This window comes from Bos grunniens, chromosome 16 (genome assembly GCF_055505025.1).
Source record: "Bos grunniens cultivar Pamir isolate PY7600 chromosome 16, Bosgru_T2T1.0, whole genome shotgun sequence".
Classification (NCBI taxonomy): Eukaryota; Metazoa; Chordata; class Mammalia; order Artiodactyla; family Bovidae; genus Bos; species Bos grunniens.
This window is the reverse complement of record NC_141180.1, coordinates 35,333,390-35,358,841: the sequence shown is the minus strand read 5'-3', so window position 1 is coordinate 35,358,841 and position 25,452 is coordinate 35,333,390. Positions and strand designations below refer to the sequence as shown.

The 25,452-nt window shown below is 56.5% G+C and overlaps 1 protein-coding gene across 5 annotated transcripts in view; it reads right to left on the bottom strand.

The window, feature by feature from the left end:
* The window catches only part of CAMTA1 (calmodulin binding transcription activator 1), a 967,475-nt gene that overhangs the window by 84,145 nt on the left and 857,878 nt on the right, over window positions 1-25,452 (bottom strand). For all 5 annotated transcript variants that reach the window (XM_086344277.1, XM_086344278.1, XM_086344274.1 and 2 more), the window contains 3 exons: window positions 16,177-16,317; window positions 12,668-14,517; window positions 6,126-6,252 (listed from right to left, as the gene is read on the bottom strand). In XM_086344277.1, the coding sequence (XP_086200403.1) occupies window positions 6,126-6,252; window positions 12,668-14,517; window positions 16,177-16,317 (2,118 nt within the window). The remainder of the gene's footprint in view (window positions 1-6,125; window positions 6,253-12,667; window positions 14,518-16,176; window positions 16,318-25,452) is intronic.

Below are 25,452 nucleotides of genomic sequence, written 5' to 3'. Positions count from 1 at the left end.
GGTTTTCCGAAGCTTAGCCTGGAGGAAGCTATCCAAGTCAGCTGCTCCTGGGGGCAGAGGAAGGCTCTGGCTTCTCTAGGAGGACGGGTGGTGTAGGCTCACTTCCCGTGGGAAAACCAACTCATCCACTTGTGACGTCTCTCCATCTCAGGTGGAGGTGTTACATCATTGTTCCCAGAGTGGGTCTTCAGGAAGTCATTGCCCCAGGATGACCTGCAGGCTTATTGTCCCCCTGTGCTTTCTGCCCTGGTGTGGCTCCTCAGATCCAGGTCACAAGCTGGCTCTGTGGTGGGTGGGTGGGTGGGGAGGCGGTGTCCTGCAGGACCTCCTGCCGTGCCTCTCTGGGCAGGGAGCCCCAGCCAAGTCCAGGCTCCAACTACATCCCCGGGGAAGACCTCCGAGCTTGTGGTCACTCGCCTTCCCTGGTGATTTGCCTGGCTCACCAACAGGAGGGCAGGGCATCAGCGTGCGTCCATCTGAGCCTGCTCAGCTCTGCTCGTCTGAACACACCTTGCTGGCCCTGGGGAGTTCAAGGATTCCCTGCACCAGATGTTCCAGCCGGAAGGTCCTCCCCCGCCGCTGCTCATCTTCCACCATCTCCTGGCACATGCACAGCCTGCAGTGATGCTGGAATGGTGGCAGATCCAAAGGTGCCCCGTCTGTCCCCAGAGAGATGCAACAGAGAGCACCTGTCACCGTCTCCTGGGTCTCAGCCCAGCGGTCCCACACACACAGGCCCATCACTCAGGGTATTTCCTGGAGTCTCTTTCCTTCCCCTGCATTCAGTCCATTAGTGACTCCTGGGTCCATTGACTTCTCTCCATCTCAACAGCCACCATGCCAGCCCAGGCTGCCATCACTTCTTCCTTCCCAGATGCCTGGACTCCTGCATTAGCCTCCTGCTGAGGGCAACCTCAGAACACCCGAGACCTACCTGTCCCTGCTGGGATGGTGTCGGGGGGCCACACTTGGGAGCCCCCACAGGACACAGGTGGGATTGTGTTCCCCGGGAGAGCCTTCCTCCTTAAGTTGGGAAGGATTACCCCTCTGCTGCTTCCTGTGGTTTCTCTGCTTCTTTCTATGCTCCTACAATCCATTCTTCCACACACCCAGAATAATCTTTAATTTTTTAAAAAAGGTTTTTTGTTCTCTGTTTGGCAGTGGTGGGTCTCAGTTGTGGCACGTGGGTCTGCGTTGCGTCATGGGGGATCTTTTGTTGCAGCGTGTGGACTCTCTGATTGTGGCTCACAGGCTCAGTAGTTGTGGCACGCAGGCTTAGTTGTCCTACGGCATGTGGGATCTTAGTTCCCTGACCAGGGCTTGAACCCACATCCCCTGGATTTCAAGGTGGATTCTTAACCATTAGACTGCCAAGGAAGTCCCCACCCAGAATCATCTTTCAAAGACATAATTTTGGTCAGGCTGCTGCTGCTACTGCTGCTAAGTCACTTCAGTCGTGTCTGACTCTGTGTGACCCCATAGACAGCAGCCCACCAGGCTCCCCCGTCCCTGGGATTCTCCAGGCAAGAACACTGGAGTGGGTTGCCATTTCCTTCTCCAATGCATGAAAGTGAAAAGTGAAAGTGAAGTCGCTCAGTCGTGTCCGACTCTTTGCGACCCCATGGACTGCAGCCCACCAGGCTCCTCCGTCCATGGGATTTTCCAGGCAAGAGGACTAGAGTGGGGTGCCATTGCCTTCTCCCCACTTAAAACAAGTGGCTTCCATTGCAGATAAAACCAAATCAGACTCCTTCTTATGACTCAGAAGGTGGGACATGATCTGGACCCTGCCATCTTCTCCACCCTAGCTGTCTCCCACCTTTGTATTTCTCCAACTTACCCAACTTGTTCCTGCCTCAGGGCCTTTGCACCTCCTTTGCCCACAGTCCGGAGGCTTTTCTCCTACTCTTCCCAGGTCTGGGAGCATCTCATCATTCAGGTTCCAGCCTAATGCCCCAGCCTATGGGAGGCCTTCCCTCATCAGTCTGTCCAAAGGAACCTCCCTTACTGCATTACCATCTTCTAGTATCCTGGTATCATTTTCTCCAGTTACCCTGGTTATGTCTTTGTTTCCTTTTTTTTTTTTGTCTTCTACAATAGAACGTAAGTTCCAGGAGAGATGGAAGCTGGTCTGTTCTGATCTCTTTATGTCCAGGGTCATGGTCAGTGCCTGGACTGTTATAGTCTCTCAATACGTGTATGTTGAATGAATTGCTTAGAAAACACAGTGCACTCGCTCATCTTTTTTTTTTTTTCCAAATGATGGGAGGAGAGAGGATATGCAGGGGGAACACGGTTTTTTGTTTCGTTTTGTTTTTTGGCTGTGCTGGGTCTTCATTACTGCGTGGGCTTTTTCTAGTTGCCGTGAGAGGGGGCTGCTCTTCCTTGTGATGGGTGGGCTTCTCATTGTGGCAACTTCTCTTATTGCAGACCACGGGCTCTAAGAGTTTCAGTTGTTCCAGCACTCAGGCTTCAGTAGTTGTGGCTCCCAGGCCCAAGAGCACAGGCTCAGTAGTTGTGGTGCGTGGGCTTATTTGCTCCTTGGCATGTGGAATCTTCCAGGATCAGGGATTGAACCAAGTCTCCTGCATTGGCAGGCAGATTCTTTACCACTGAGGGAAGCCCTGCTCATCTCATTTTGAACTTCATTTTGCCTTTGGTGCCTCCAAGGACACCAGGAGAGAGTGCCAAAGAATTGATGCCTTAGAACTGTGGTGTTGGAGAAGACTCTTGAGAGTCCCTTGGACAGCAAGGAGATCAAACTAGTCAATCCTAAAGAAGATCAGTCCTGAATATTCATTGGAAGGACAGATGTTGAAACTGAAGTTCCAATACTTTGGCCACCTGATGGGAAGAACTGACTCACTGGAAAAGACCCTGATGCTGGGAAAGATTGAAGGCGGGAGGAGAAGGGGACGACAGAGGACGAGATGGTTGGATGGCATCATGGACGTGAGCTTGAGCAAGTTCCAGAAGTTGGTGATGGACAGGGAAGCCTGGTGTGCTGCAGTCCATGGGGTCGCAAGGATTTGGACACGACTGAGCGACTGAACTGAAGTGACTGACTCCAAGGACTCCAGCATGGGGCTGTCTGAAAGTCCCATAACAAATCTTCTTGTTGCTGGCAGCGGGGATTGGCTGGGAGGGGAGGGTTCTTCGTCTTCTCCTGAGCCTGGGCTGCCCCTTCCTAAGTCTCAAGCCCTCTTTCATTGCTGCTTCACTTCGGCTCAGTGGCCTGACTTGGTTGTCTCCCTCCTGACCTTGGAACGTTCCTGGAATCTCACAGGAGGGAGTTTCCGTGCCTGTGTCTTCTGCAGCCAGTGATGGAAGGGGAGCAAGAACCGTATTCTTGGTCAGGGTCAAGTCCCTCCATCCGTGCTGCCTGGGCACGTGCAGCAGGCCTTTGGGCGGGGGCAATTTGCACACCCTGTGCCCCCTTCTCCCACACTACTTCCTCAGGTGGCCTGGCTTGTGCTCACAAGCCTCTGAGGCCTTCTTGTCAGCAAGGCCAGTTTGGTTCTCCTTTCAAGTATCCTTCATTTAAGATCAGCTCCAATTTCCCTGAGCCTCTGGGAGACCCAGGGCAGAGGTCCTCAAGCAATCAGCATCATCCCCCAAGCCAGGGTGTGGCTTGTTTGCATGACCGACTCCTTCCTGACTGAGAGTTCCGTGGGGTCAAGGTCAGGGTTAGGGGTCTTAGCCTCTATTCCAGGTGCATACCAGTTCCTGGCAAACTGCTTGATGAATGAATGAGTGCAAAAGCCAGGGCTGTTTTACAGAGTGACATGTTTCCATTTGGGCCTCAAAAGAGGATGTCCAAATGGGACCCCCCTCTTTGTGGTTAGGGGTAGAACAGGGCGGGTCCCCTGGCTCTCAAGACTGTCTGAGCCTCCCTGGGCCCAAGATGCAGGATGCTAGGGGAGCCTGAGCCACTGGGAGACATAGTGGCCTAGGCAGACTCTCCTGCAAGCTGGCTGCTCTGAGGACCCAGAGATGCTCTGGGTCCAGGAGAATTGCCTGTGAGACCTAAACAGCAATGGACCCCTCTCCCCAGTCCCCTACCCGCTGCCGAGGACAGAAAGAGCAAGGCCTCACTCATGAGAAGCTTCATGAATTGAGCCAGTGAGCCTGAAGCTTCCTGGACCTGCCCTCCTCTCAGTCCCTCTGCCATCTGGCCGGTGGTTTTTAGAGATGCAGAAGAGGGGGCTCAAGAGGTCAACCCCTGGGCTCAAGCCACCAGATGGTAACTGGCTGATCTGGGATGCGTGATGTGACTGCTCCAGCGCCCCGGGGTTTGCCAGGTCCTGGCCTGGGACACCATCCAGAGGGCACACAAAGGCCGGTCTTTTTTTTTTTTTCCGGAGGGGTCAGATAACTCAGGACAGACAAGGTCTGGGTCCTCAGCCAGGCAAGAACCAGGTACAGGAAGTGGCATCTATTTATAGGTCAGGCCAGTGCCGTTCCAGCAGCAGGTGATAAGTGGGTAGGTCAATAACACGCTGCCCCCTCCCCCTCTCTAGCCAGCAGAGGTTGGGGGCTGCATTAGCGACAAGCAGCCCTGAGCTTTGATAGGCTGGACCAGCCTGGCTGACGTCCAGATGGCTGTGCTCCAGCCCCAGGAGGGCTGCTGGGAGCCTGGGAGCAGCAGGACCGAGTGGGAGCCAGCCAGGCCGCCCGTGGGGGAAGGGCCAGCAGGGGAGGCCGCCAGGGGCAGCAGCCCTGGCTCCCTGGGTGTTTGTGGTGAAGAGGTTGCTGTATTCAAGTGGAAGCTGAGCCGGTGAGCCCAGCCCTGCAGCAGGGCGTTCTGCTCTGATGGGCTTTGTGGGGAGATGGAGAGAGAAGAATGTTCCTGTCAGCTCGGGAGCCCCAGGTTGGGGGTATGGTGGGGGCGAGGCAGACGTCTAGGGTGGCCAGAGGTTCAAGCTGGACCACCCCAGGTGAACCAGGCCCCTGGCACAGACCAGTTCTACTCCTGACTTGGGGACCCCCGCCCCCACTTCTCTTCCCCCCAACCCCTAGCTCCACAGGGAGCTGTCTCTTTCTCTCTCTCTCTCCCCTTTTGTAGTCACCTTGGCTTCAGATGACATGGAGTGGGACTCTTCACCCTCACCACCCACCTCCTCCTCTGCCTCTCTGTCCAGCATCTGGGCCAGATGGACAGGTCATCCCTGGGACTAATGGTATCTGGGAAGCGTAGGTCGAGAGGTCACACCAGCACCAGCCCAGGGAACAGAAAACCATGAGCAGATTCGAGTAGATATCCACCCCCTTTCTGTGACATGCCAGGCACTTTTCGAGCCCCAGGGGGCACATGGTGACCAAAAAAGACACAGACTGTGTCCTCCTGGACCCACAGGCCAGTGGGGAGGTAGTGATGACCAGAGGTCAAGGGCAGGTTGACCAGACAGGGACACCAAGCTACGTCGACAATGATGAGCCCCGCCAGAGCGAGAGGGAGAAGGCCAGAGGCATGGGAAGAGCACACGGGGGGCGGGGCACCGTCCCCCAAAATGGAAGGAAACCTCGTGCCTGCACCTTCTGGCCACGGGGTGGCTGGAATCACCGATGTATAAAAGGAGTTTGTGCGGATTAGTCTCAGTTTGACGCCCCCTCCCCGGTGGCCTGCTGGGTCTTCTCCCTCTCTCTCTGACCTGCTCTGTGTCCCAGGGGACTGGCCCTGTGGCCTGCATGGCCTGGGCTCTCTTGTTCTTGTGACTTCTGCTTGGCTTGGGCCATGGGAGAGAGCTGCTCTGTGGCCCCAACACCAGATGTAGCTCCTGTCTGGACCCCTCCACCCACCATGCTCTCACCAGCTCCCATCACCCTTCAGGTGGAGACTGGTTAGAGCTTCCTGCTGTGGCCAGTCCTGGGTGTGCCCACCTGGCTTGCAGGTTGACTAAATAGTCCTCCGTCAAGTTCTCTTCAAAACCCAGCCCACCTCACCTGTGCCCCCGTCTCACTGACGTTCTAATAGCTGATCTAGGACTCACTTCTTCACAGCGCAGGAAACTGAGGTCCAGAGAAATGACACAACGTGCCCCAGGTCACCCTCCTCGCCCGCTGACCCAGAGCCCAGCGCTCCGGGGCCCCTGTGGCCTCTGCGGACAGGCGGCCTTCTCTCTTACCTGGGCAGTAGCAGCGCAGCACGCCGGGCTGAATCAAGGATGCAGGCACCGAGATCTGGTCAAACAGGCAGCTGTAATTATTGCTGGCTTCTTGCCAAGGGCCTGTGATGAGAACCTTCACTCCTCCCTGGAGGGAACAGAGGCCGGCAGGGGGCGGGGGTCAGCCACCGGGGGACAGGGGCCTCCGTGGTTGCACGGCTCAGATGGCGGGCCACACCCCCAGCCCACGTGCTTGTGGAACATGCAGGCTCCCCATTCCCATAAGCCCTACTTTATTTGTTTCTAAACTTTTGTTTTGTGTTGGGGTCTAGCCCATTAACAATGCTGTGATAGTTTCAGGTGCACAGCAAAGGGACTCAGCCATACACATACATGGACCCCTTCTCCCCCAAACTCCCCTCCCATCAGGCTGCCACTTGACACTAAGCAGAGTTCCCAGTGCTACATAATAAGACCTTGTTATCCATTTTAAATGATACAGATGAACTTATTTACAAAACAGAAACAGACTCACAGACTTAGAGATCTAACCTATGGTTGCCAGGGGGCGTGAATGGGGGGAAGGGAGAGTTAGGGGGTTTGGAATCCACATAAAGCCCACATTTGAGAACCACTGTCTCAGGACTGTGGCAGGGAGAAAGGCCCCAGTTCTCCTCCCCCTGGTGTGCAGGGGCCCCAAGACGCCCTTTGCCTTTCACAGCTGGCATCCCGCAGGGGATGGCAGTTCTGACCCCTGACCCCCTCCCGGAAGTGGAACTTCCAGCTCTAGCCAGAAGGGAGCACGGTCTGTTAAACCGTTCCCCTCAGGATGAACCTGAGAAACTGGCTGGGGGCACCTGTGGAAGGCAGTGGAGGGGAGGGAGGGGCGTTCTCTTTCATCCACTTGTGGACAGACTGTGGGAACTCTGAGCTGTGGAAACAGGCCTGGGCATCTCAGTGGCCCCCCAGGGAGTGGACATGGTGGTGGCGAGGATGAGGGGAGACCCAGGAGGCCCAGGGTGTGGGGAGAGCCAGGGAGGCGGATGCAGATGGCGATGGGAAAGATATTGGAAGGAGCGCTCCGAATGGGAGGGGCTCAGAGGTCGTTCTGGGCTGGACGGCAGGCTTCCTGCTAGGGGCTGGGGACTGGGTGAGACTGTGCTTGGCCTCCTGACTATGGGTTGAGCCACGGAGGGCACCCCTCTGTGCCGCCTGCACAGCCTGCAGCCCCCTGACTGTGTGTGCACATCGTACACGCAGCCCTGATGTGCTTGCAGCCTGGCTGAGTGGCAGCTGCTCTCACAGGGCGGGGGTGGGGCAGGGGGAGGGAGGAAGGGGGATGGCGGAGGGTGGCTCAGATGACCTTGCTCAGCTCCAGAGGAGAGGGCTCCAGAGGCGCCCAGGCGCAGGAGGGTGCAGGAAAGGGATCAGCACTCCCTGACCGCCTGCTGGAACCAGCCAGGGTAGCCACTCAGGGTGGTCTGATGTCTCGGTGCCCTGGGCAGTCCTGTTTTATTGTTTGAGCTTAGTGATTAATAGCACACTGTCCTGCCTGATGTGGGCAACACGGTGTAGGTGCCCCACTCAGGGCTCAGATTGCGGTCACTGAGTCGGGGAGGCTTGCCCTGGGGGTGCAGAGGGTGAGGTGGCTGGCCTCTAGGGCTCCCCCGGCTCTCCTAGGGTAGGCGAACCCAGGCTCCAGCCGTCTTGCCCAGCAGGGGGCCAAGAGCTGCCCAGGACGGGGTGGAGGGCACCACCTAGTGTCCAGGCAGGAGAAGTCAGGAGGCACCCCTGCTGGAGACCTGGGTGCTGGAGGGCCGGTGAGGAGTGCCTCACTTCTCCAGGCCAGAGAGGCGGGTGAGGAGCCCCTCACTTCTCCAGGCCAGAGAGGCCAGACCCCAGCTCTCCTGCTGCTCTGAATGCCAGCGAGACACTCTCTCCTGCTGCTCCGAATGCCAGCGAGACACTCTCTCCTGCTCACAGACCCGTTCTTGGGCGACCTGTCCTTGGTACTGGCCCATCCATGCTCCCAGCCTCAACACGGCACTTGCTTTGGAGGCTCCCCACAAGGTTTCTGGAAGCAGACCTGGTGCAGGACTGGCCTTGGGCGTCCGTAGTGAGAGGCTTAGAGGTGGGTCCCCCATGGGCCAGCACAGAAAGGAGATTCCCCCCTGGAAGGGGCTCTCCCAGACTGGAAGGGGCTCTCCGAGACTGGAAGGCATTTTCCGTGTGATCTTAGATGGGCCTTCCTTCCTCTACCTGGAATGGCTAGGAAAATCAGCTTCCTGCTAGACAACCAAAGTTTAGAGAGCAGTAGAGAGACCTCCAGAGAAGGCAATGGAACCCCACTCCAGCACTCTTGCCTGGAAAATCCCATGGACGGAGGAGCCTGGTAGGCTGTAGTCCATGGGGTCGCTAAGGGTCGGACTCGACTGAGCGACTTCACTTTCACTTTTCACTTTCATGTATTGGAGAAGGAAATGGCAACCCACTCCAGTGTTCTTGCCTGGGGAATCCCAGGGACGGGGGAGCCTGGGGGGCTGCCGTTTATGGGGTCGCACAGAGTCGGACATGACTGAAGTGACTTAGCAGCAGCAGCAGCAGAGAGACCTCAGGACCAAGAGCCAAAAGCAGGAGGCCTGCCCCTGCCCTCCAGTAGCTGTGTGTCCTCAGGCAAGTGGCCCACCCTCTCTGGGTGGCATTTGAACTCTAGGCACGCTCTGGCCTTAACTGTCTTTGGTTCTGACATATAGCCCCAAGGAGAGGTTTGGAGTTTTGTCAGTGGGGCGGGGCTGGGGCCACATCCATGGGTCCCTGGGGCTGGGAGTGGGTGCCTGCCTGGGAGTTGTGCCACATGACTCGGGAGAACCTAACTTTGGGGTGCCTGGGAGCACCTGAGACCAGGTCGGGGTACAGTGGTCCCTGGATCCTGGGTAGTGGAAGTGCAGTGGCTTCAAGAGGCCACAGACAGTTACTCTGTGAGAAAAAAGAAAAAAAAAAACAAAACACAACAATAACCCCAATCAATAGCTGCTAGCATGAAGCCAGGGCTGCTGTGAGGAACAAAGGACTGCAGAGATTACTGGAGAACATCAGGCCCTTCTCCATGGAAACTGCCACGGGAGGGGCTCAGCATCCATCCCGTTCAGGAGGGGGTTTCCATGGCAACATCGCCTGGCTGGGCTGAATCACTGTGACGCGGGCACCTGATGGCTCTAATTGCAGACTCCTGTGCCTGGTGCGGCAGGAGCGTCAGTGGAGGGAGATGACGCAGAAGGGCTTGGGGGAGGAGAGGCAGCAACACATGCTACCTGCAGTCTCTGTGCCCCTGGAGCCCTGAGATAAAGGCTCTGGATTTCTGATGCACCTAGGGAGGGTCCTGGAGCCTGGGGGAATGTGTGTGTGTGTGTGTGTGTGTGTGTTAGGTGAAGAGGTGGACACGGCAGAGGGGAAACGGGAGCAACCTGTGTGGAGGCGGAGGGACACTCCAAGAAGAGAGAGCAAGATAGCCCTAGCCTTAGCATCCCTGTGAAGTAGATGCCTATGCACACTCAAATTTTAGAGCCGGGTGAGGGCACTGAGCCACTGACCTCATATTTACAGGTGGGGAAGCATCCCCAGGCCTAGGTCTTGCTGCAGAGCCCTCCACAAGCTTGGCAGAGCCTGACTAGAATGGGGCTCCTGACACAGGTGGAAGCGGGCTTCTTCCTGGTGGAGAAGGGGTGAGGGCGAGGGGAACCCTGCTAGCTGATGGGGGGTGCTCTGATGGGAGGGGGGAAGGGGCACGGGGGGAAGATGCTGTCTCCTGCAGGAGAACCCAGGAGGGGCAGTCCCTGTTGCTGGACCCGGCAGAGGGAGGAAGCGGCTGCAGATCCACTGGGGCCTCTGCAAAAGGCCTCCCCAAGCCACCACATCGGGCTCCAAAGGGCCTGGCTGGGTGGCATCTGCCCATTTCCCAAATCAAATTGAGTCTGAGCTGCTTTTGTTTCTGGGTAGCTGGAAGCAGCGAGAGCTTCTGCAAAAGCAGGCTGGCTGCTGCCTCCCGGAGGGGCTTCCCTGGTGGCTGAGACAGTAAAGAATCTGCCTGCAATGCAGGAGACCAGGCACCTGGGCCGTCATTCCTTTCCTGTTCCCGTGCCGCCCTCTCGTGGCAAGCTGCTGAACTGACCTTCTCCGAGATAAACAGTTCAGGGATCCGCAGGTCAGCGATTGGATGGATACTGGAAGGAGAGGGCCAGGCTAGCCAAGGGCCCCTGACCAGTGCCCACGGGTCCCAGGGCCTTGGGGTGTGTAGTCAGCTCACAGGCCAACCGCAGGGGTAAAAACCTTCGCTTCCTTGGGCTCCATGGAGACTCAGCATCCTGAGGACCAGATCCCAAGGTTGTGGACTTGGGCCTTGAGGCCACCCTGCTCAGCAGGACACTGAGGCCCGGAAGCCAGGCTTCAGAGTCAGGCCCAGGAGGCAGCACCCCAACTCCCAGCTCTGACCTCCCCACGCCCCAGTCCCAGGGCTCCCTCTTGGCTTCTCTGAATTGCAGTCTTAAGCCCTGTGGCGGGGGGAGGGGGACAGCTGCTGGGCTGAGCTGACCTATCTCTCCAGAGGGACAGGGTCACACTGAGCCACACCAAGGGAAAACTGAGTCAGAATCTTGCAGAGTCTTAGAGCGACCGCGGGAACTGGGGGCTCCCATGGGTGAGGGTGCCCATGGATGTGGATGGAAGAGGCAGGTGCTGCTGGAGCTGTTCACTGAGTCCTGACAACACCCCAGTAAGGAAGACAGGAAAGCAAGTCACCACCGGCCAGCCAGCAGGGGACAGGATTTGAATTTGGACTGTGCGCTCCCAGCCCCATGCTCCTCACCACATAGGGGAGCCACCTCTGGACACCTGAGCTTTGACGCGCCTGTTGCCTGTGGACCCAGAGCTGCTCTGATACGTGCTGAATCTCTGGGAAGCTCCTGTTCAAGGTGGGGTCACTACCTGGGCTGATGTGGCATCTGAGAGCCGGGACATTCGTGCACAGTGGACACCCTCTGCCACGACCACGGCCACGGCAGGAGGACACGGAGAGGAGCCTGGGCCATGAGCTGCGAGGGCCACAGAGTAATAACCAGTAACATAATAATAAACTACTGATTACTTGCTACGGGCCAAAGACTTTACCAAGCCCTTCTGGCACCTTGCCTCACCCCGAGGCAGGCACTGTTACCACCTCCACCTGATAGGTGAGGAAGCCGCGTCACAGGGAGGGAGGGTCACAGCAGAGCCAGGACTGACACCCAGAAGTGGACCCCTGAGATGTGTCCTCCACTCTGGGCATCACTGGCCCCTTCACCAGGGCCCGGGGGAGCCTCAGAAGCAGAGATGGTCTCTCAGGAGAGTTTCATTTTTCAGGGAACCCCGTTAGCTGTGTCCCAGTGCAAGCATCATCACGGGAGCCCCTAACAGCGCCTGGGTCTGTTTAGCCAGCATCTCTGCCCTGCCTGTGCTGGAAGATGTTTTTTGGGGGTGTGCATCACTGCCTTTTGGTGACCCCGTGAGCTTCAGGGTCTTTTAGGAGCACCATTCCTTCAGTGTCCTGGTAGCAGCCCCTACCCCGGCAGCTAGGCAACGTGTCAGTGGAGCCAAGGGAGCTGTGGGCAGCCGCCTGCAGCCTGGGGAGAAAATGCCAATCTGGGCCCCAAGGTGCTGGGGCCCAAGCAACTGGCAGGTGGCCTGGGAGGGGGCATGGGCATGGCCTAGTGGGCAGCAGGGGGTTAGGGAAGGCTCGGGCCATCTGTCCCTTTCCTATGCCATTCTACTTCACAGGAAAAGCAAAGGTTCTTTCCTTCATCACCTGCACCAGCCTGGAAGACCTGGGTTTCCTGTGGTCCTGGGCTTTGGAGCAGTGATTCTCAACATCAGATCTCAGCCCCCAGAAACTGAGGACAGCTCCAAGGAGGGGGCTGAGGCCAACGGCGGGAAAGCCTGGGTCATGTAACATGCCTTTGATCTTGTTGAGGCTGGATATACCCCCAAATCTCACAGATGACTCTTCAGAAACTCTATCCTCCCTCTCAATTTGGTGGGAATTTGTTTTGTGAAACAAATCAAAAGCAATGGATACAGATGGTCTATGGTGGTGACGGTGGATTTTCAAATGGTTTTCCAGCAGCCCTAGGATGCTTTTTCAAAAAAAAAGACAAAGCAAAACAAAGCAAAACATGGATGGAATCTTAACACATCAGCCAGGTGACAGTGGTGACAGCAAACACTGAGCCTGGCCCAGCTAGGGCGGCCACCCGGCCTCCGAGGAGACCCCTGCTCCCGTGAGGACCGGGAACGCTCCTTGAGAGAGGCGGGGTATTTCTAGTGCCATGGGGACAGAGGGAGGGGACTTGGTCTGCACTGCCCAAAACTTCAAGGGGAGGGCAGCCACATGCAGACGAGCATCTCTTGCTGCATGCTGGCAGGTGGGCAGGTGGTGAGGCAGGTGGGACAGCTGAGGCAGGTGGGGAGGTTGGCAGGTGAGGCAGGTGGGTAGGTAGGGCAGATGAGGGGTGGTGACCGCAGTGGCAGCTTACCTCCGGGTAAGACCACTCCGGGGAGTAGTCGGTCACCATGAACACCCGTCCGCTCTGCTGCAGCATCCCCAGGGTGCCCGAGGCCGAGGCGGCCGAGACCACCTCAGCGACGTGCATGTAGGCCATGGTGCCAGCCCCGCCCTCGGCGCTGCTCAGCTGCAGGCCCCCTTGCTGGGGGCTACAGCAAGGGATGCACATCTCAGCCTGGGTGAAGGGGGCACGGGCCCCGTCCTCCGACTGCGAGAGTGCTGTGCCGTCCCCTGACACCAGCTGGTGCCCGTAGATGGTGCCGCCGCCCCCCTCCACAGAGATGAAGTCATTGATCAGGTCGGAGAACTGGTTGCTGAAGGAGATGTCAAAGTGGTCCAGGCTGAGCTCCATGTTGGAGGCGTTGCCCAGGCCGGGCTGGGCCACGGGGTAGAGCCCCTGCACCACATTGCCCGGGAGGAGGGGAACACCCCCGGCACTGCGGATCACCCCGGTGGGCTCTGGCTGCAGGTAGTGCTCAGAGCTACAGGCCTGCAGCTCCCCGGACTTGATCAGGCCCTCGCCCCCTTCGGCCACCTGTGAGGTCTCCATGGTGACCTCCCCTTCCGTCGCCATGGCCTGGAAATTGGCCTGAAACTGCATGAGGTGGAGGGAGGATGTGGACTCTATCCGTGTCTCCATGTGGCCGCTGCAGGAGCTGGTCTGTGACGAGGCCTCCGTTTTCACCGTGGGCATCACGAAGGTGCCCCCAGAGTCACTCAAGCTGCTGTGGGCATTCTGCTCAATGGGGAGGGGCTTGCTGGCGTCCTGCAGGAAGAAGCTTGGGGAAGGGGTCTGGTGGACATGGGGGCTGTGGCCCGTCTGGCTGAAGCTGGATGTGTAGTCCTTGTTGGAGTCTATTGCACTGAAGTCCATTTGCTCCAGCGTGGTGCTGGGGCTCAGGCCACCGCCCGACGGCAGGAGGCTGGAGCCGGCGGTCAGGGTGAGGGAGCTGGATGCTGCAGCCGTCGCGGATGAGGAGTAGGCTTCTTTGGCCATCTGCTGCTCAAAGGAGGTGTCCTCGGTCTTGATCTCCTTGGTCAGGACGGTGGTGAAGCCGAAGCCCCTCTCCACAGGTGGTGAGTGCCGGACGTTGGTGCTGACCATCTCGGTTTTCAGGCCTCCGCCCCCGTACGTCTGGCCCTGCTTTGGGTTATTGAGGAAACAATCGGGGTCAAAGTTCATGGTGGTTTCTGGAATCTTCCGGCCCCCGTCGAGGGTGGTGGAGAGGACGAGCTCTTCGGACACATTGGTGGGCAGCATGGATAGGCTCTCCGAGCTGCCCGTGGTGGGGAAGGCGAACTTGTGGCCGTCGGAACTCACGGCCAGGACGAGGCCCTGAGAGGCGTCAGGCGAGAGGAGGTGGTGGTTGGGGCCGGCGGTGGGGGACATGGTGTACACGGCCTCGTTGGTGACCTCGGACATGAACACCGTGGCGCTCTGGGACAAACTCCCCATCACGGACGCCACCGCCATGCTGGACACGCCCGTGACCACAGGGCTGTCCACCATGTCCGGGTCGCTGTTGAGCCCGCTGCTGATGGACACAGGGGAGCTCTGGGTGGTGTCGGGGACCTCCACCTGGTTGGTAGAGGACACCTCCGTGCTGTTCTGGTGCAGCAGCACGGGCTTGGCCACCTTGCCGTTCCTCTTCTCTCGACTCGAGCCCTTGCCGTGGTGGCTGTGCTCCTGCTTGCCCTCCGACACGTCATTGTGCTGCACCTCCGCGTGGCCCCCGTACCCCCCCGCCCGCGGCTCCACCTTCGGCGAGATGATGCGGTGCTTGGCACTGTTACACTTGTGGTGCACGCTGCTGCCCGCTCCTGCGGAGATTGCAAGCACAACGCACACGCGCACACACACACAGGTACACATACACGCACACGCACCAGAGAGTCAGAGCGAGGGCTGCGGTGGGCCCCGTCCCTGAGCGCTGGGGTCAGGCAGAGCCCAGCCTGGGAGTCCAGGCAGCCCCTACTCCCCACCCGTCCCCGAGGCTGGCATGGGACAGACCCTCAGGGTGTTGGGCCAACTTACCCCACCTGGGTTCTCACATGCCCTCTGAAACCATCTTCCCAACCTGGGCTCTTTGTCCCAAATGGTCTTTTCAAATAGTAATTGAAGCGCCCCAGTGCATGGGTGGTCGGGAAGGAGGGGCTGGGGAGAATGTCCTTCTCTAGGAAAATCCTTCCCACCCTTGGAAGCATTCACTCACTGGACTGGGCCTTGCTGGCCAGAGGGGCTCAGTCCGGGATACTGACCGGGGCCCTCTCCTCTCCCGCTAAACTTTCCATGACTGCCCAGCAAGCCCCTCTGGGACTGAAAGCCAGAGGTTGATGGTATGTGTGTGTGGCTGGGGGTGGGGGTGGGGAAGTGGGGGGGGTGGGGGAGTGGGGGGGTGGGGGGGTGGGGGGGTGGGGGGGTGGGGGGGTGGGGGGGTGGGAGGTGGGGTTGACTGGGAAGGAGGTGGAAAGCAATGAACTCTCCCTGGACTAGCTCTTAGGCCCCAGGACCAAAGAGGGTTCTAGACTTCACTCCAGAGGCAGAAAGGTTTTTGGGGCCACCACTGCCTGTTTAGCTAGCCTGAGCCTGTCCTTGGCTCTTTGTACGGTGAGATCCTTCTAAGACCTTAGCAAGGATGGAGCCTTAGCTCTCAGTTGAGTGGCAAAAAAGAAAGAGCCTCGGGCTCTGAGCATTTTGAGCAAGCTGCACTCAGGGCTCTACCCCCAGGCCTCCACTCCTGTGTAATTTTCATTCCATCTGATAAGGGTGACTCTGCTTTTGATGAAAGGGTGGATTCTTCCCTGATCTTGTTCCAGCCTCACTAAGATTCCTAAATGCATGAAGAATTCTCGGAGAAGCAGCATGACCCTCTAATGGAAATAGCTAATTAAGGCAGCTAGGGAGTGAAGAACTACATTTCAAAGAGCAAATACCATTATCAGAAGCACAGACATTCAGGATGGGGGTGCAGGACACTGCGTTCTTGGAGGAGGCAGAGGTGAAAGCGAGAGGTTTAGCTTGAGCGGTCCTACTGACTCAAGGCTGACTCCCTGGAAAAGCCTCTGTTGGCCCAGTGCCTTGGGGACCTGGCTCCTGCCTCTGATGCCTGAGATCCTGAGGCCTGGAAGGCACCTGGGGCGGGTGGATGTGGACAGTGGCCCAACCCCACGCACTCCTGACTGTGCTGCTCACAGCACCTTCCAAAAGGAGGTGTTTATCTGGAGACTGTTCTCTCCTGCCCAAAGGGGGCTGCCCTGCCAACCTCGCCAGTCCCACCAGCCCCACCAGCTTCATCAACCCCACCAGCCCCACCAGCCCCACCAGCTCCACCAGCCTCACCAGCCTAGCCAGGCAAGATGAAGGAGAGTTACCGTGGGTGCTGTGGCCTGGCTCGTGGCTGACCCCTCTCCCCTCCTGGACGTCACACCCACTGCCTGGGAGCGCCCCTCGCCCGCATGCCCGCTGGCGGCCTGGCTCACCCAGGCTGCCGGTGCAGAGGCAGTTGTGAGTCCGTGGCGGCGGCTTGGTCTGGTGGCTGTCGAGGATCTGCTGCACAAGCTGCTCCACCGAGAAGCCCGAGCTGCTGTTCCCATTGCTGCACGTCCACTTGATGCCGTGGACTGTGGGGAGAGAGGCGGGCGAGGGGGTGGTGAGGTCAGAGGCCACCTGTGCCTGGGGGAGGTCCTGGGAGGGATGGGGCCTGAGCCCTCCTGGAGCGTGGCCCCCTTTCTGCTGGCAGGCTGACTCCAAGCATCACAAAGCGATGCCCGTAGGAGGGGAGAAGGGAGGAAAGAGGGGGAAACCAGGCTGCCCCATCACAGCCCCTCCCTTGGGGAGCTCCGTGCCCTCTACCCCCACCCCCCGCCCCTTCTCCCATCCTTGCTTCCTGTGGTGCCGTGCTGGGAGGGATCGCCCAGAGAGTCGCTTTGGTTTTGCAAAGCTCAAGTGGATCTGGTGGTTCTTCAAAGGGTCGTGGAGTGGAGGCACAGCGAGCGAGGGTGGGGAAGGAGAGGTCCGGGAGGCCTAGGGACCTCCCCAGAGTGCAGGCTGTGGAGACGTGGAGGAGAGATGGTGGCTGGGGAGTCTGGCTCCCAGCAGGATGCATGGCCAACCCTGGCAGAAGGGGCACTCCAGCTTCCTACTCTCACCAGACTTCTCAGCCTCAAGGGGCTGCAGATTGAGCTGGGGGAGAAGGGGGTGGACTGAAGGGCCCACATGGCCTGGACAGCGGGTGCCCACTGATGATGACCGGCCACCTGGATGACCGCCCTGCAGTTTCAGCTCACCCCTCCTCTACCCTGGACCGCTGCCGTCCCTGGTGTTGGAGTGGGGGCCCGGGATGGCTGAGGGTGGGCTCCCCACCTGTCTGGCAGGACGGGGCTGGAGGTCTAAAATAAACGACCTGCCTGGCTGAGTGTGTGGACTGACTGAGCTTCACGCCCACTTGCCCTGCTGTCCTTTCTCAGCTGAAGCAGACCCGGCCGAAAGGCGGCTGAGCCAGGGTTGGCATGTTGGGCACATGGCACAGCCCAGCTCTCTCTGGTGGGTCCAGGGGGCATGGGCCCAGAGGCAGTGAATTCACAGCCTCAGGGTTGGGGCTGGTACTGGGGGTTGCAGGAAGGACCCAAGTCCCTCTGAAGGGGGGATGCTGGGAGCTTATAGTCTGGGAGGAAGCACAGGGAATCAGGGCATAGGGTCAGAGTAGGGAGAGACCAGGGGCTTTGCCAGGAAAGAACAGTTTCCTTTCTTCGTTGGTTAAGCTGGTCTCACATGAACTCCAGGCAAAGAACTGTCACAACTTGCAAAGCCTTCCTTTGCTTTGTGAGGAGCATAAGGAAACACATAGGGAAAATCTACACAGCAGGTAACTTCCCTGGTGACACAGATAGTCAAAAATCTGCCCGCAATACGGAAGACCTGGGTTTGATCCCTGGGTCAGGAAGATCCCCTGGAGTAGAAAATGGCAACTCACTCCAGTATGCTTTCCTGGAGAATTTCCTGGACAGAGGAGCCTGGTGGGCTACAGTCCATGGGGTCACAAAGAGTCGGACACAACTGACCAACTAACACAGAGCAGGTGAGAGCTGGATTGGATTCAGACCTGGATTGGAGCCCAGGCTTTGGTCTTTACTTGCAGTGTGAATTTGGGCAAGTCACTAAACTTCTCTGAGCCTCAGTTTCCTCATCTGCACCAAGAGTAGCCACCTCACAGGGTGGCCTGGGGGAAACCCCGATCTCCTGCTTGGCAGTCTGTGTGGTCCCCACCAAGAGTAGCTGTTGTCATCACCGTTAACGGTGATGCCGTGGTGGCAACACACACACGGGATGCTGGCCCTGCCCTGCGGGTCGGCTGACGCTAGGCGAACAGGCCGGGACATCCACAGGCGGCTCAGCCTTGGAACGGGCAGGGAGAACTGCATGGTGCTGCTCATCTCACGTCTCTGCTGCTCGTCAGCGCCTTCCTGTAGAACTTCAGTGGTTTTTCAAAGAAATCCCGCGTGAGTGTTGTGATCTGCTGGGACTCCCTCGGGAGCACTGCTTTGCTTCTGTGTGCACTGTCCCAGGTGTTTGTCCAGCATCCTTGACCTCCACTCCATTCTGATGAGTCTCTGGCTCCTCTGCTTCCTGAACCTTCGACAGCACTAGGGCCAGGCCCTGTGCCAGGCGGGTCCTGAATTGTGACGGGTCATCAAGACAGGGTACTGGCTGAGTGGCTTCTGCTCCAAGCTAGCTCAGCTGCCTGGATTTGAAGCTGTGGGTGCCTGTTCAGAACCTTTGTGATGGCGATGTTCAGGGGTCAGGGATTTACAGCCCACCTTTCCGCAGGTGGATGGCGTCTCTCCTTGGGATCCCCTGGGAAATTCTCCAGCAGCCCCAGGAGGTTTGAGCTCCTGCTGACTCAGGGCCTCCTGCCTGGAAGCTGGAAGGCACAGCCCAGGCCAGGGGTTTGCAAACCCCGTCATAGTCTTGAAGTGATTTTCTCAAATAACCTCTGCCTAGAAATCCACTATGGAAAACGGATCACAGTGGGAGGGGCCTGGCTCAGGTAGGAATTGGGGTCAGGTCCTGACATCCATTCCCAGGATCTCCCTTGGCTCAGGACCTTTTCCAGAATCCTCAATTTATAGATGAGAAAACAGAAGCTAGGGGGCAGGGTGGGGCCCAGAGGGCAGGACTCAGGACCCCTTTCCTTGAACCGCAGTACACACAGATGGCCTTCCAGCTGTCCATTCCCTGCCCCAGTGTGGGGGTTCCAGAGGGGGTGCCCAGGCTTGTTTCTAAAGCCCTGCATGAGTTCCTCCCTTGCAGTCGGGATGACAGTCACAGAGCTCTGTCCTGGGCCCAGAGCCTGCAGGTTCTGCAAGCCTGGGACCAGAAACATTTCCAGAGCTCCTTGCAGTGTGTTTCCTTGTGGGAGGGCTTGGAGCAGGTGCTCATTGCAAAGCCAGACCAGGTGTTCTCAAGGAAAACCTTCCGTGAGTCTGAACTCGAATCTCTGGGGAGATGAGCTGGGCTCAGGCAACCCCCCACCCCCCCCACCCCCGGCATCTGGCCACTTGGCAACTCCCTACCCAAAGCTCTGAGGTCCTGGGGTTGAGCGGCTTCGCTAATCCCCAGATGGGCAGTCACCTTTGCTGGAATGTTCTGGCATTTCTGACCAGGACCCCCCGTGCTGACAACTGCCACTGAGACCAGTCTCCTCTGGCCCTCATGAGGGTGCAGCTCCCGAGTTCTCTCTGCCTCTTGCTCGTCTCCTTATGTTGTAAAGGTTATAAAATGAAAACCCAGTGAAGGGTGACAGATTGCAAGCAGAGAATTTCTGGATGCTAAATGCAAATTGCCTACTGTCTTAGCGCATCCAATATGCAAATTGTCTCCCTCCCACTCCGGTGGGGGCAGGGAGAAAACCCCCCCTCCTTGGAGGTGGTGAGCTGTTAGTACTGAATATCAAATACTATCAAGATGGCTTTTAACATGTCATGCTCCGCTTCCTGACACGTAATGAATCAGCGGGAAAGGAGATTTCTATGGGGAAAAGAGCTCTGCGGAAGGAAGGTTACTACACGTGCGCTGGCCCCTCCCCCTCCACCGCCCCTCCCCCTTCATAAAAGCAGCAGAAGGGAAACTGCATTGAAAGTACAGTTGATGAAAGGTAAGGTCGTGACCTGGGGTGGGGGCGCACAGAAAGAGAAGAGGGAATTCCCCCTCGCCCCCAAGTCACCTCCTGGTGGCTCTGGGCCACCTGGTGCCCTCTGCTCTCCTGAGGGCTCAGGGCTCCTGATTCCCAGACCACAGTTGGCAGCCCTGCCTGGGGTGGAGGAGGAGGCTGAGTGTTTCCTGCCGAATTCCAGGCAGAGGGGGGCCTCTATAGCCACCCATACACGAGGAGGCCTGGGCTATGCTCCCTGGCTGCTTAGGTGATGTGCCCAGGAAGGCTAGGGCAGGGAGGTACTAGGGATGGGGAAGATAGGTGTGGGTGATTCCTCACAGGCCTGCACAGGACAGAAAGTGGCCAAAGGGCCACACTGGCCAGCAGAAAGGGGTGCGGCAGGGCACTCCTGCAGCGCCGCCACAGTCTTGCTGCTGCCCGGGGAACCCCACACTGGCTCTGCTGGGCGGCCTACAGCAGGCCCGGTGGGAGGACTGGTCTGTGAGCCGACAGCGCTGACCCGGCCTATCCACAAGGCTCACCCTAACGACCTCCTGCAGCCGGGCAGCTGCGGGAACACTAATCTGAATCATCAAAATGAGCCAGGGGCTGGCTGTTAGACAAGGGTTATGTCTGCTCCTTCCCAATTTTGGGGAGTGGTGGTGGAGAGCTTTGGCCAGGCAGGCTTAACTTGACCCCACACTGAGCCGCCCTGTCACCCACTGTGGACAGAAATGTGTATCCCCAAATTCTTAATTTTGAAACCCTGACCTCCAATTTGAGTATATTTGGAGACAGGGCCTTTCAGGAGTTAATTAAGGTTAAATGAGGTCCCAAGGGTAGATCCTAGTCCAGTAGGACTGGTGTCCTTATAAGAAGAGGAAGAGACATTGGGAGTGAGCACACAGAAGTCATGTGAGGACACAGCGAGAAGGCGGCCTTCTGTCAGCCAAGGGGAGGGGTCTCACTGGAGACCAGCCCTGCCCACACCTTGACCTTGGACTTCTAGCCTCCAGAATATGAGAAATAGATTCCTATGGCTCAAGCTGCCCAGGCTGTGGTGCTCTGTTATGGCAGCCCCAGATGACCAATTAATACATTAATAGTTTCCATCAGGGCTTGGGCTTCCCAGGTGGCCTGGTGGTAGAGAATCCACCTGCCAATACAGAAGCTGCAGGAGATGCAGCTTTCATCCCCTGGGTTGGGAAGATCCCCTGAAGGAGGAAATGGCAACCCACTCCAGTATTCTTGCCTGGGAAATCCCATGGACAGAGGAGCCCGGAAGGCTACAGTCCATGGGGTGGCAAAGAGTTGGACACGACTGAGTGACTGTGCATGCCCGTATGCCATCAGGGCTCAGGCCTCCCCATCCCCAGGTTTCCTGGCTAGGGTTCTACTAGCCAGGAGAGACCCACCCTGCCCTTTCTGCTGCACACATAGGGTGTGTACATTCGAGGGGCCCTGAGATCTTTCTGGAATGCCTCCTTTTTAAACTGAGCAGGACTCTGGGGCTCCTGGGTTCCCCTCTGTTCCCTGCTCCTTGTTTGTAGGGAGCAGACTCCAGTCTCCACGACCTTCCCTGAGTCCCAAAGGGCAGGTTCAAACAGTTGCTAATCAAGGGAGGAACAGCCAAGGAATCACCTGAGTCCAGAGGGGAGAAATCAGAAAAGCTCATCAAGAAGATCACCCGAGAGAGCAGACCCTGCACACAGCCTGTTCTTGTCAGCAGCCCCACCCTTGAATCAATGCTATAAGACTCCTCACCAGATCCTCCTGGGTGAGGACACACAGCTTTGCAGGGCAGGAGCCCGTTGTGTCCCCCTTTTGCCTGGCGAAGCAAAAAAGCTATTCTTCTCTACTTTACACAAAACTCTGTCTCTGAGATTGGATTTGGCACCGGCGCCCAGAGGCTGAGCTTTTGACCTCACTTTTGCTGCTGCCTTTTTCTTTTTTCACTTTCTAAAAATTTACTGATTTTTAATTGGAGGATAGATGGTTAGATAGCCTCACCGACTAAATGGATATGAATTTGAGCAAACTCCGGGAGATAGTGAAGGACAGGGAAGCCTGCTGTGCTGCAGTCCATGGGGTCGCAAAGGGTCGGACAAGACTTAGTGACTGAACAACAACAAAACTGCTTTACGATACTGTGGTAGTTTCTGCCATACATTACCATGAATCCATCCCTCTAGGTTGTCGCAGAGCACTGGGTTTGAGCTCCCTGAGTCATATAGGAAATTCCCACCAGCTATCTATTTTACACATGGTAGTGTATGTTTCAATGCTACCCTCTCAATTCTTCCCACCCTCTTCTTCTCCCCCTGTGTCCACAAGTCTGTTCTGTCTGTGTCTCCTCTGCTCCCCTGCAAACAGGCTCATTAGTACCATCTTTCTAGATTCCATACATATGCATTAATATACAATATTTATTTTCTCTTTCTGACCTACTTCACTCTGTATAATAGGCTCTAGGTTCATCCGCCTCACTGGAACTGACTCCAATGCATTCCTTTTTATGACTAATATTCTACTGTATATATGTACCACAGCTTCTTTATCCATTCATCTGTCCATGAACATCTAAATCTTACCCTTCCATCTAGCACATGCCAGCTCAAGTGTCACCTCGCCCTGGAGGCCCTCCTGGTTACTCCAGCTCTGGTCCCCACTAAAGCCAGAGTCTGAATCATGGGGACAGGATGTTGTTCAAGGGCCCTGTTCTATTCTGCATGCTTTGAATGATTCTTGGCACATAGAAGATGCTCAGTGAACATCAGTTCAGTTCAGTCACTCAGTCCTGTCCGACTCTTTGTGACCCCATGAACTGCAGCACGCCAGGTTTCCCAGTCCATCATCAGCTCCTGGAGCCTACTCAAACTCATGTCCATTGAGTTGGTGATGCCATTTAACCATCTCATCCTCTGTTGTTCCCTTCTCCTTCTGCCTTCAATCTTTCCAGCATCAGGGTTTTTTCCAATGAGTCAGTTCTTTGAATCAGGTGGCCAAAGTATTGGAGTTTCAGCTTCAGCATCAGTCCTTCCAATGAATATTCAGGACTGATTTCCTTTAGGATTGACTAGTTTGATCTCCTTTGAAGAAGGCAATGGCACCCCACTCCAGTACTCTTGCCTGGAAAATCCCATGGATGGAGGAGCCTGGAAGGCTGCAGTCCATGGGGTCGCTGAGGGTCGAACATGACTGAGCGACTTCACTTTCACTTTTCACTTTCATGCATTGGAGAAGGAAATGGCAACCCTCTCCAGTGTTCTTGCCTGGAGAATCCCAGGGATGGGGAAGCCTGGTGGGCTGCCGTCTATGGGGTCACACAGAGTCGGACATGACTGAAGTGACTTAGCAATAGCAATAGTTTGATCTCCTTACTGTCCAAGGGACTCTCAAGAGTCTTCTCCAACACCACAGTTCAAAAGCATCAATTCTTCAGTGCTCAGCTTTCTTTATAGTCCAACTCTCACATCCATACGTGACTACTGGAAAAAACCATAGCTTTGACTAGATGGACCTTCGTCAGCAAAGTAAAACCTCTGCTTTTTAATATGCTGTCTAGGTTTGTCATAACTTTTCTTCCAAGGAGCAAGCGTCTTTAAATTTCATGGCTGCAGTCACCATTGCAGTGATTTTGGAGCCCCCCCAAAATAAAAAAAACAGTGAACATGGGTGGAGTGAATGAATGAATGTGTAGTTTCTCAGTTCCTCATACCCTCTCCAGCATTGCTCTCTTTTTGTTTTATCTGTTCATTAATTCTCCCAATGAACTGGAAGCATAGCTCACATCTCAATAATAACAACAACAAAAAAATGTTTACTGAACTTACACTACATGCCAAGTAATTTGTTAGGTTCTTTCTGTGTTAATTCCATTATAAAAAGAAATAAATCACAATAATACCTACCCTGGATTGAGTATCTACTGTGGACAGGGCATTGGGCAGTGGTTCTCAAAGTGTGGTCCGAGCCATGGTATAATCACTTGGATGTCAGAAGGCACATCCCCTCGCTAGCCCAGTGATGAATCAGAGATTCTGAGGTGGGGCTCAGATCTGTGTTCTATCATCTAGGGAAACTGATGCTGGGAATTTGAGGCTCATTGGTCTAGAGATTACATCTCTCATCTCTCAATGACCTTTGAGGCAGCATTATTGTCCCATGTTATTAATGTGAGAATCAAGACTCAAGAAAGTTATGTCGCTTGCCCAAGGTCACACAGCCCATAAGTGGGGGTGGGGAGGGGTTGTAGTGGTCCGCTGGGCCATCTGCCTCCCATGGGTCTTCCCAGCCTGCATCCCTCCCAGACCAAGGAATGGCTTGGACGGTTCAATATGGGTGGAGAAGGGAGGGTAACGCCTATCAGAAGGTCAGGGGTTCCTTCCACTGGCTTCACGTCTTAGAGAGATGGGTTCGGATTTCCCGGGGGCTGGTGAGTGTGCAGGAAACTCAGACCGGCCCTGGGGCTGGGCCAGGGGCTGCCCCTCACTGCCCTGCTATCTCCTGCCCTCTCTGACTCTGGAGGGGCCTGGTTTTCTCAGAAGGGCCAGGTGGGCTGGGGGTGGGGAGGGGACAGAAGTTCTAAAACCTCTGGCTCTTCCTTCAAGATCATTCTCGCCTGGGACCGGGCCAGCTGGGCAGCAGGGTGGGAATGTGCAGCCCAGAGCTGACCGTGCCACCCAGACCAGGACAGAGGAAGCCTGCCTTGGGCTCCCAGGGGCGGGGCAGGAAGTGGGAGGCAGGGCCTGCTGTGCACCTGCTCTTGGAAGAGACGGGGGGAGTCTGTGCAAGGAGAACATCTCAGCACCAAGACCGAGACTGCTGGGGCTCCTGGAGGCCTGCCTGGCCTTGTTCATTGCAGCCCACTGGGATGTTGCTGCTCAGTCGCTAAGTCATGTCTGACTCTTTGTGACCCCATGGACAGAAGCACGCCAGACTTCCCTATCCTTCACCATCTCCCAGAGCTTGCTCAAACTCATGTCCATTGAGTCAGTGATGCAGTCTGACCATCTCATCCTCTGTCATCTTCTCATCCTGCCCTCATTCTTTCCCAGCATCAGGGTCTTTTCCAATGAGTCAGCTCTTTGCATCAGGTGGCCAAAGTATGGGAGCTTCAGCTTCAGTATCAGTCCTTCCAATGAATATTCAGGGCTGATTTCCTGTAGGATTAACTGGTTTGATCTCCTTGCTGTCCAAGAGACTCTCAAGAATCTTCTCCAGCACCACAGTTCGAATGCATCAGTTCTTCGGCGCTCAGTCTTCTTTATGGTCCAGCTCTCACATCTGTACAGGTCTACTTGGAAAAAACCATAGCTTTGACTATACTGATCTTTGTTGATGAGTTTTGGGGAAATTTCTATGAAAGACAGGGAGCCTGAAGAAAGACTCTTTCTGGAAAATGTGGGATTTATGGGGGCAGCGTTTGTCTCTTTGCTTGGATTTCTAGTCACTGGGGGTGGGGTGGAATGGAGAAGGCATCCATGGAGTCACAGAAGGGGGTGGCAGGTAGGGGGTGGGGTCCAGGGGTAGCCGTCTTGATTGTCTGCAAAAGTCTCAAACATTTCTTCTCACTGTGGGGACCCTGGGCAGTGGTGGAAATTTC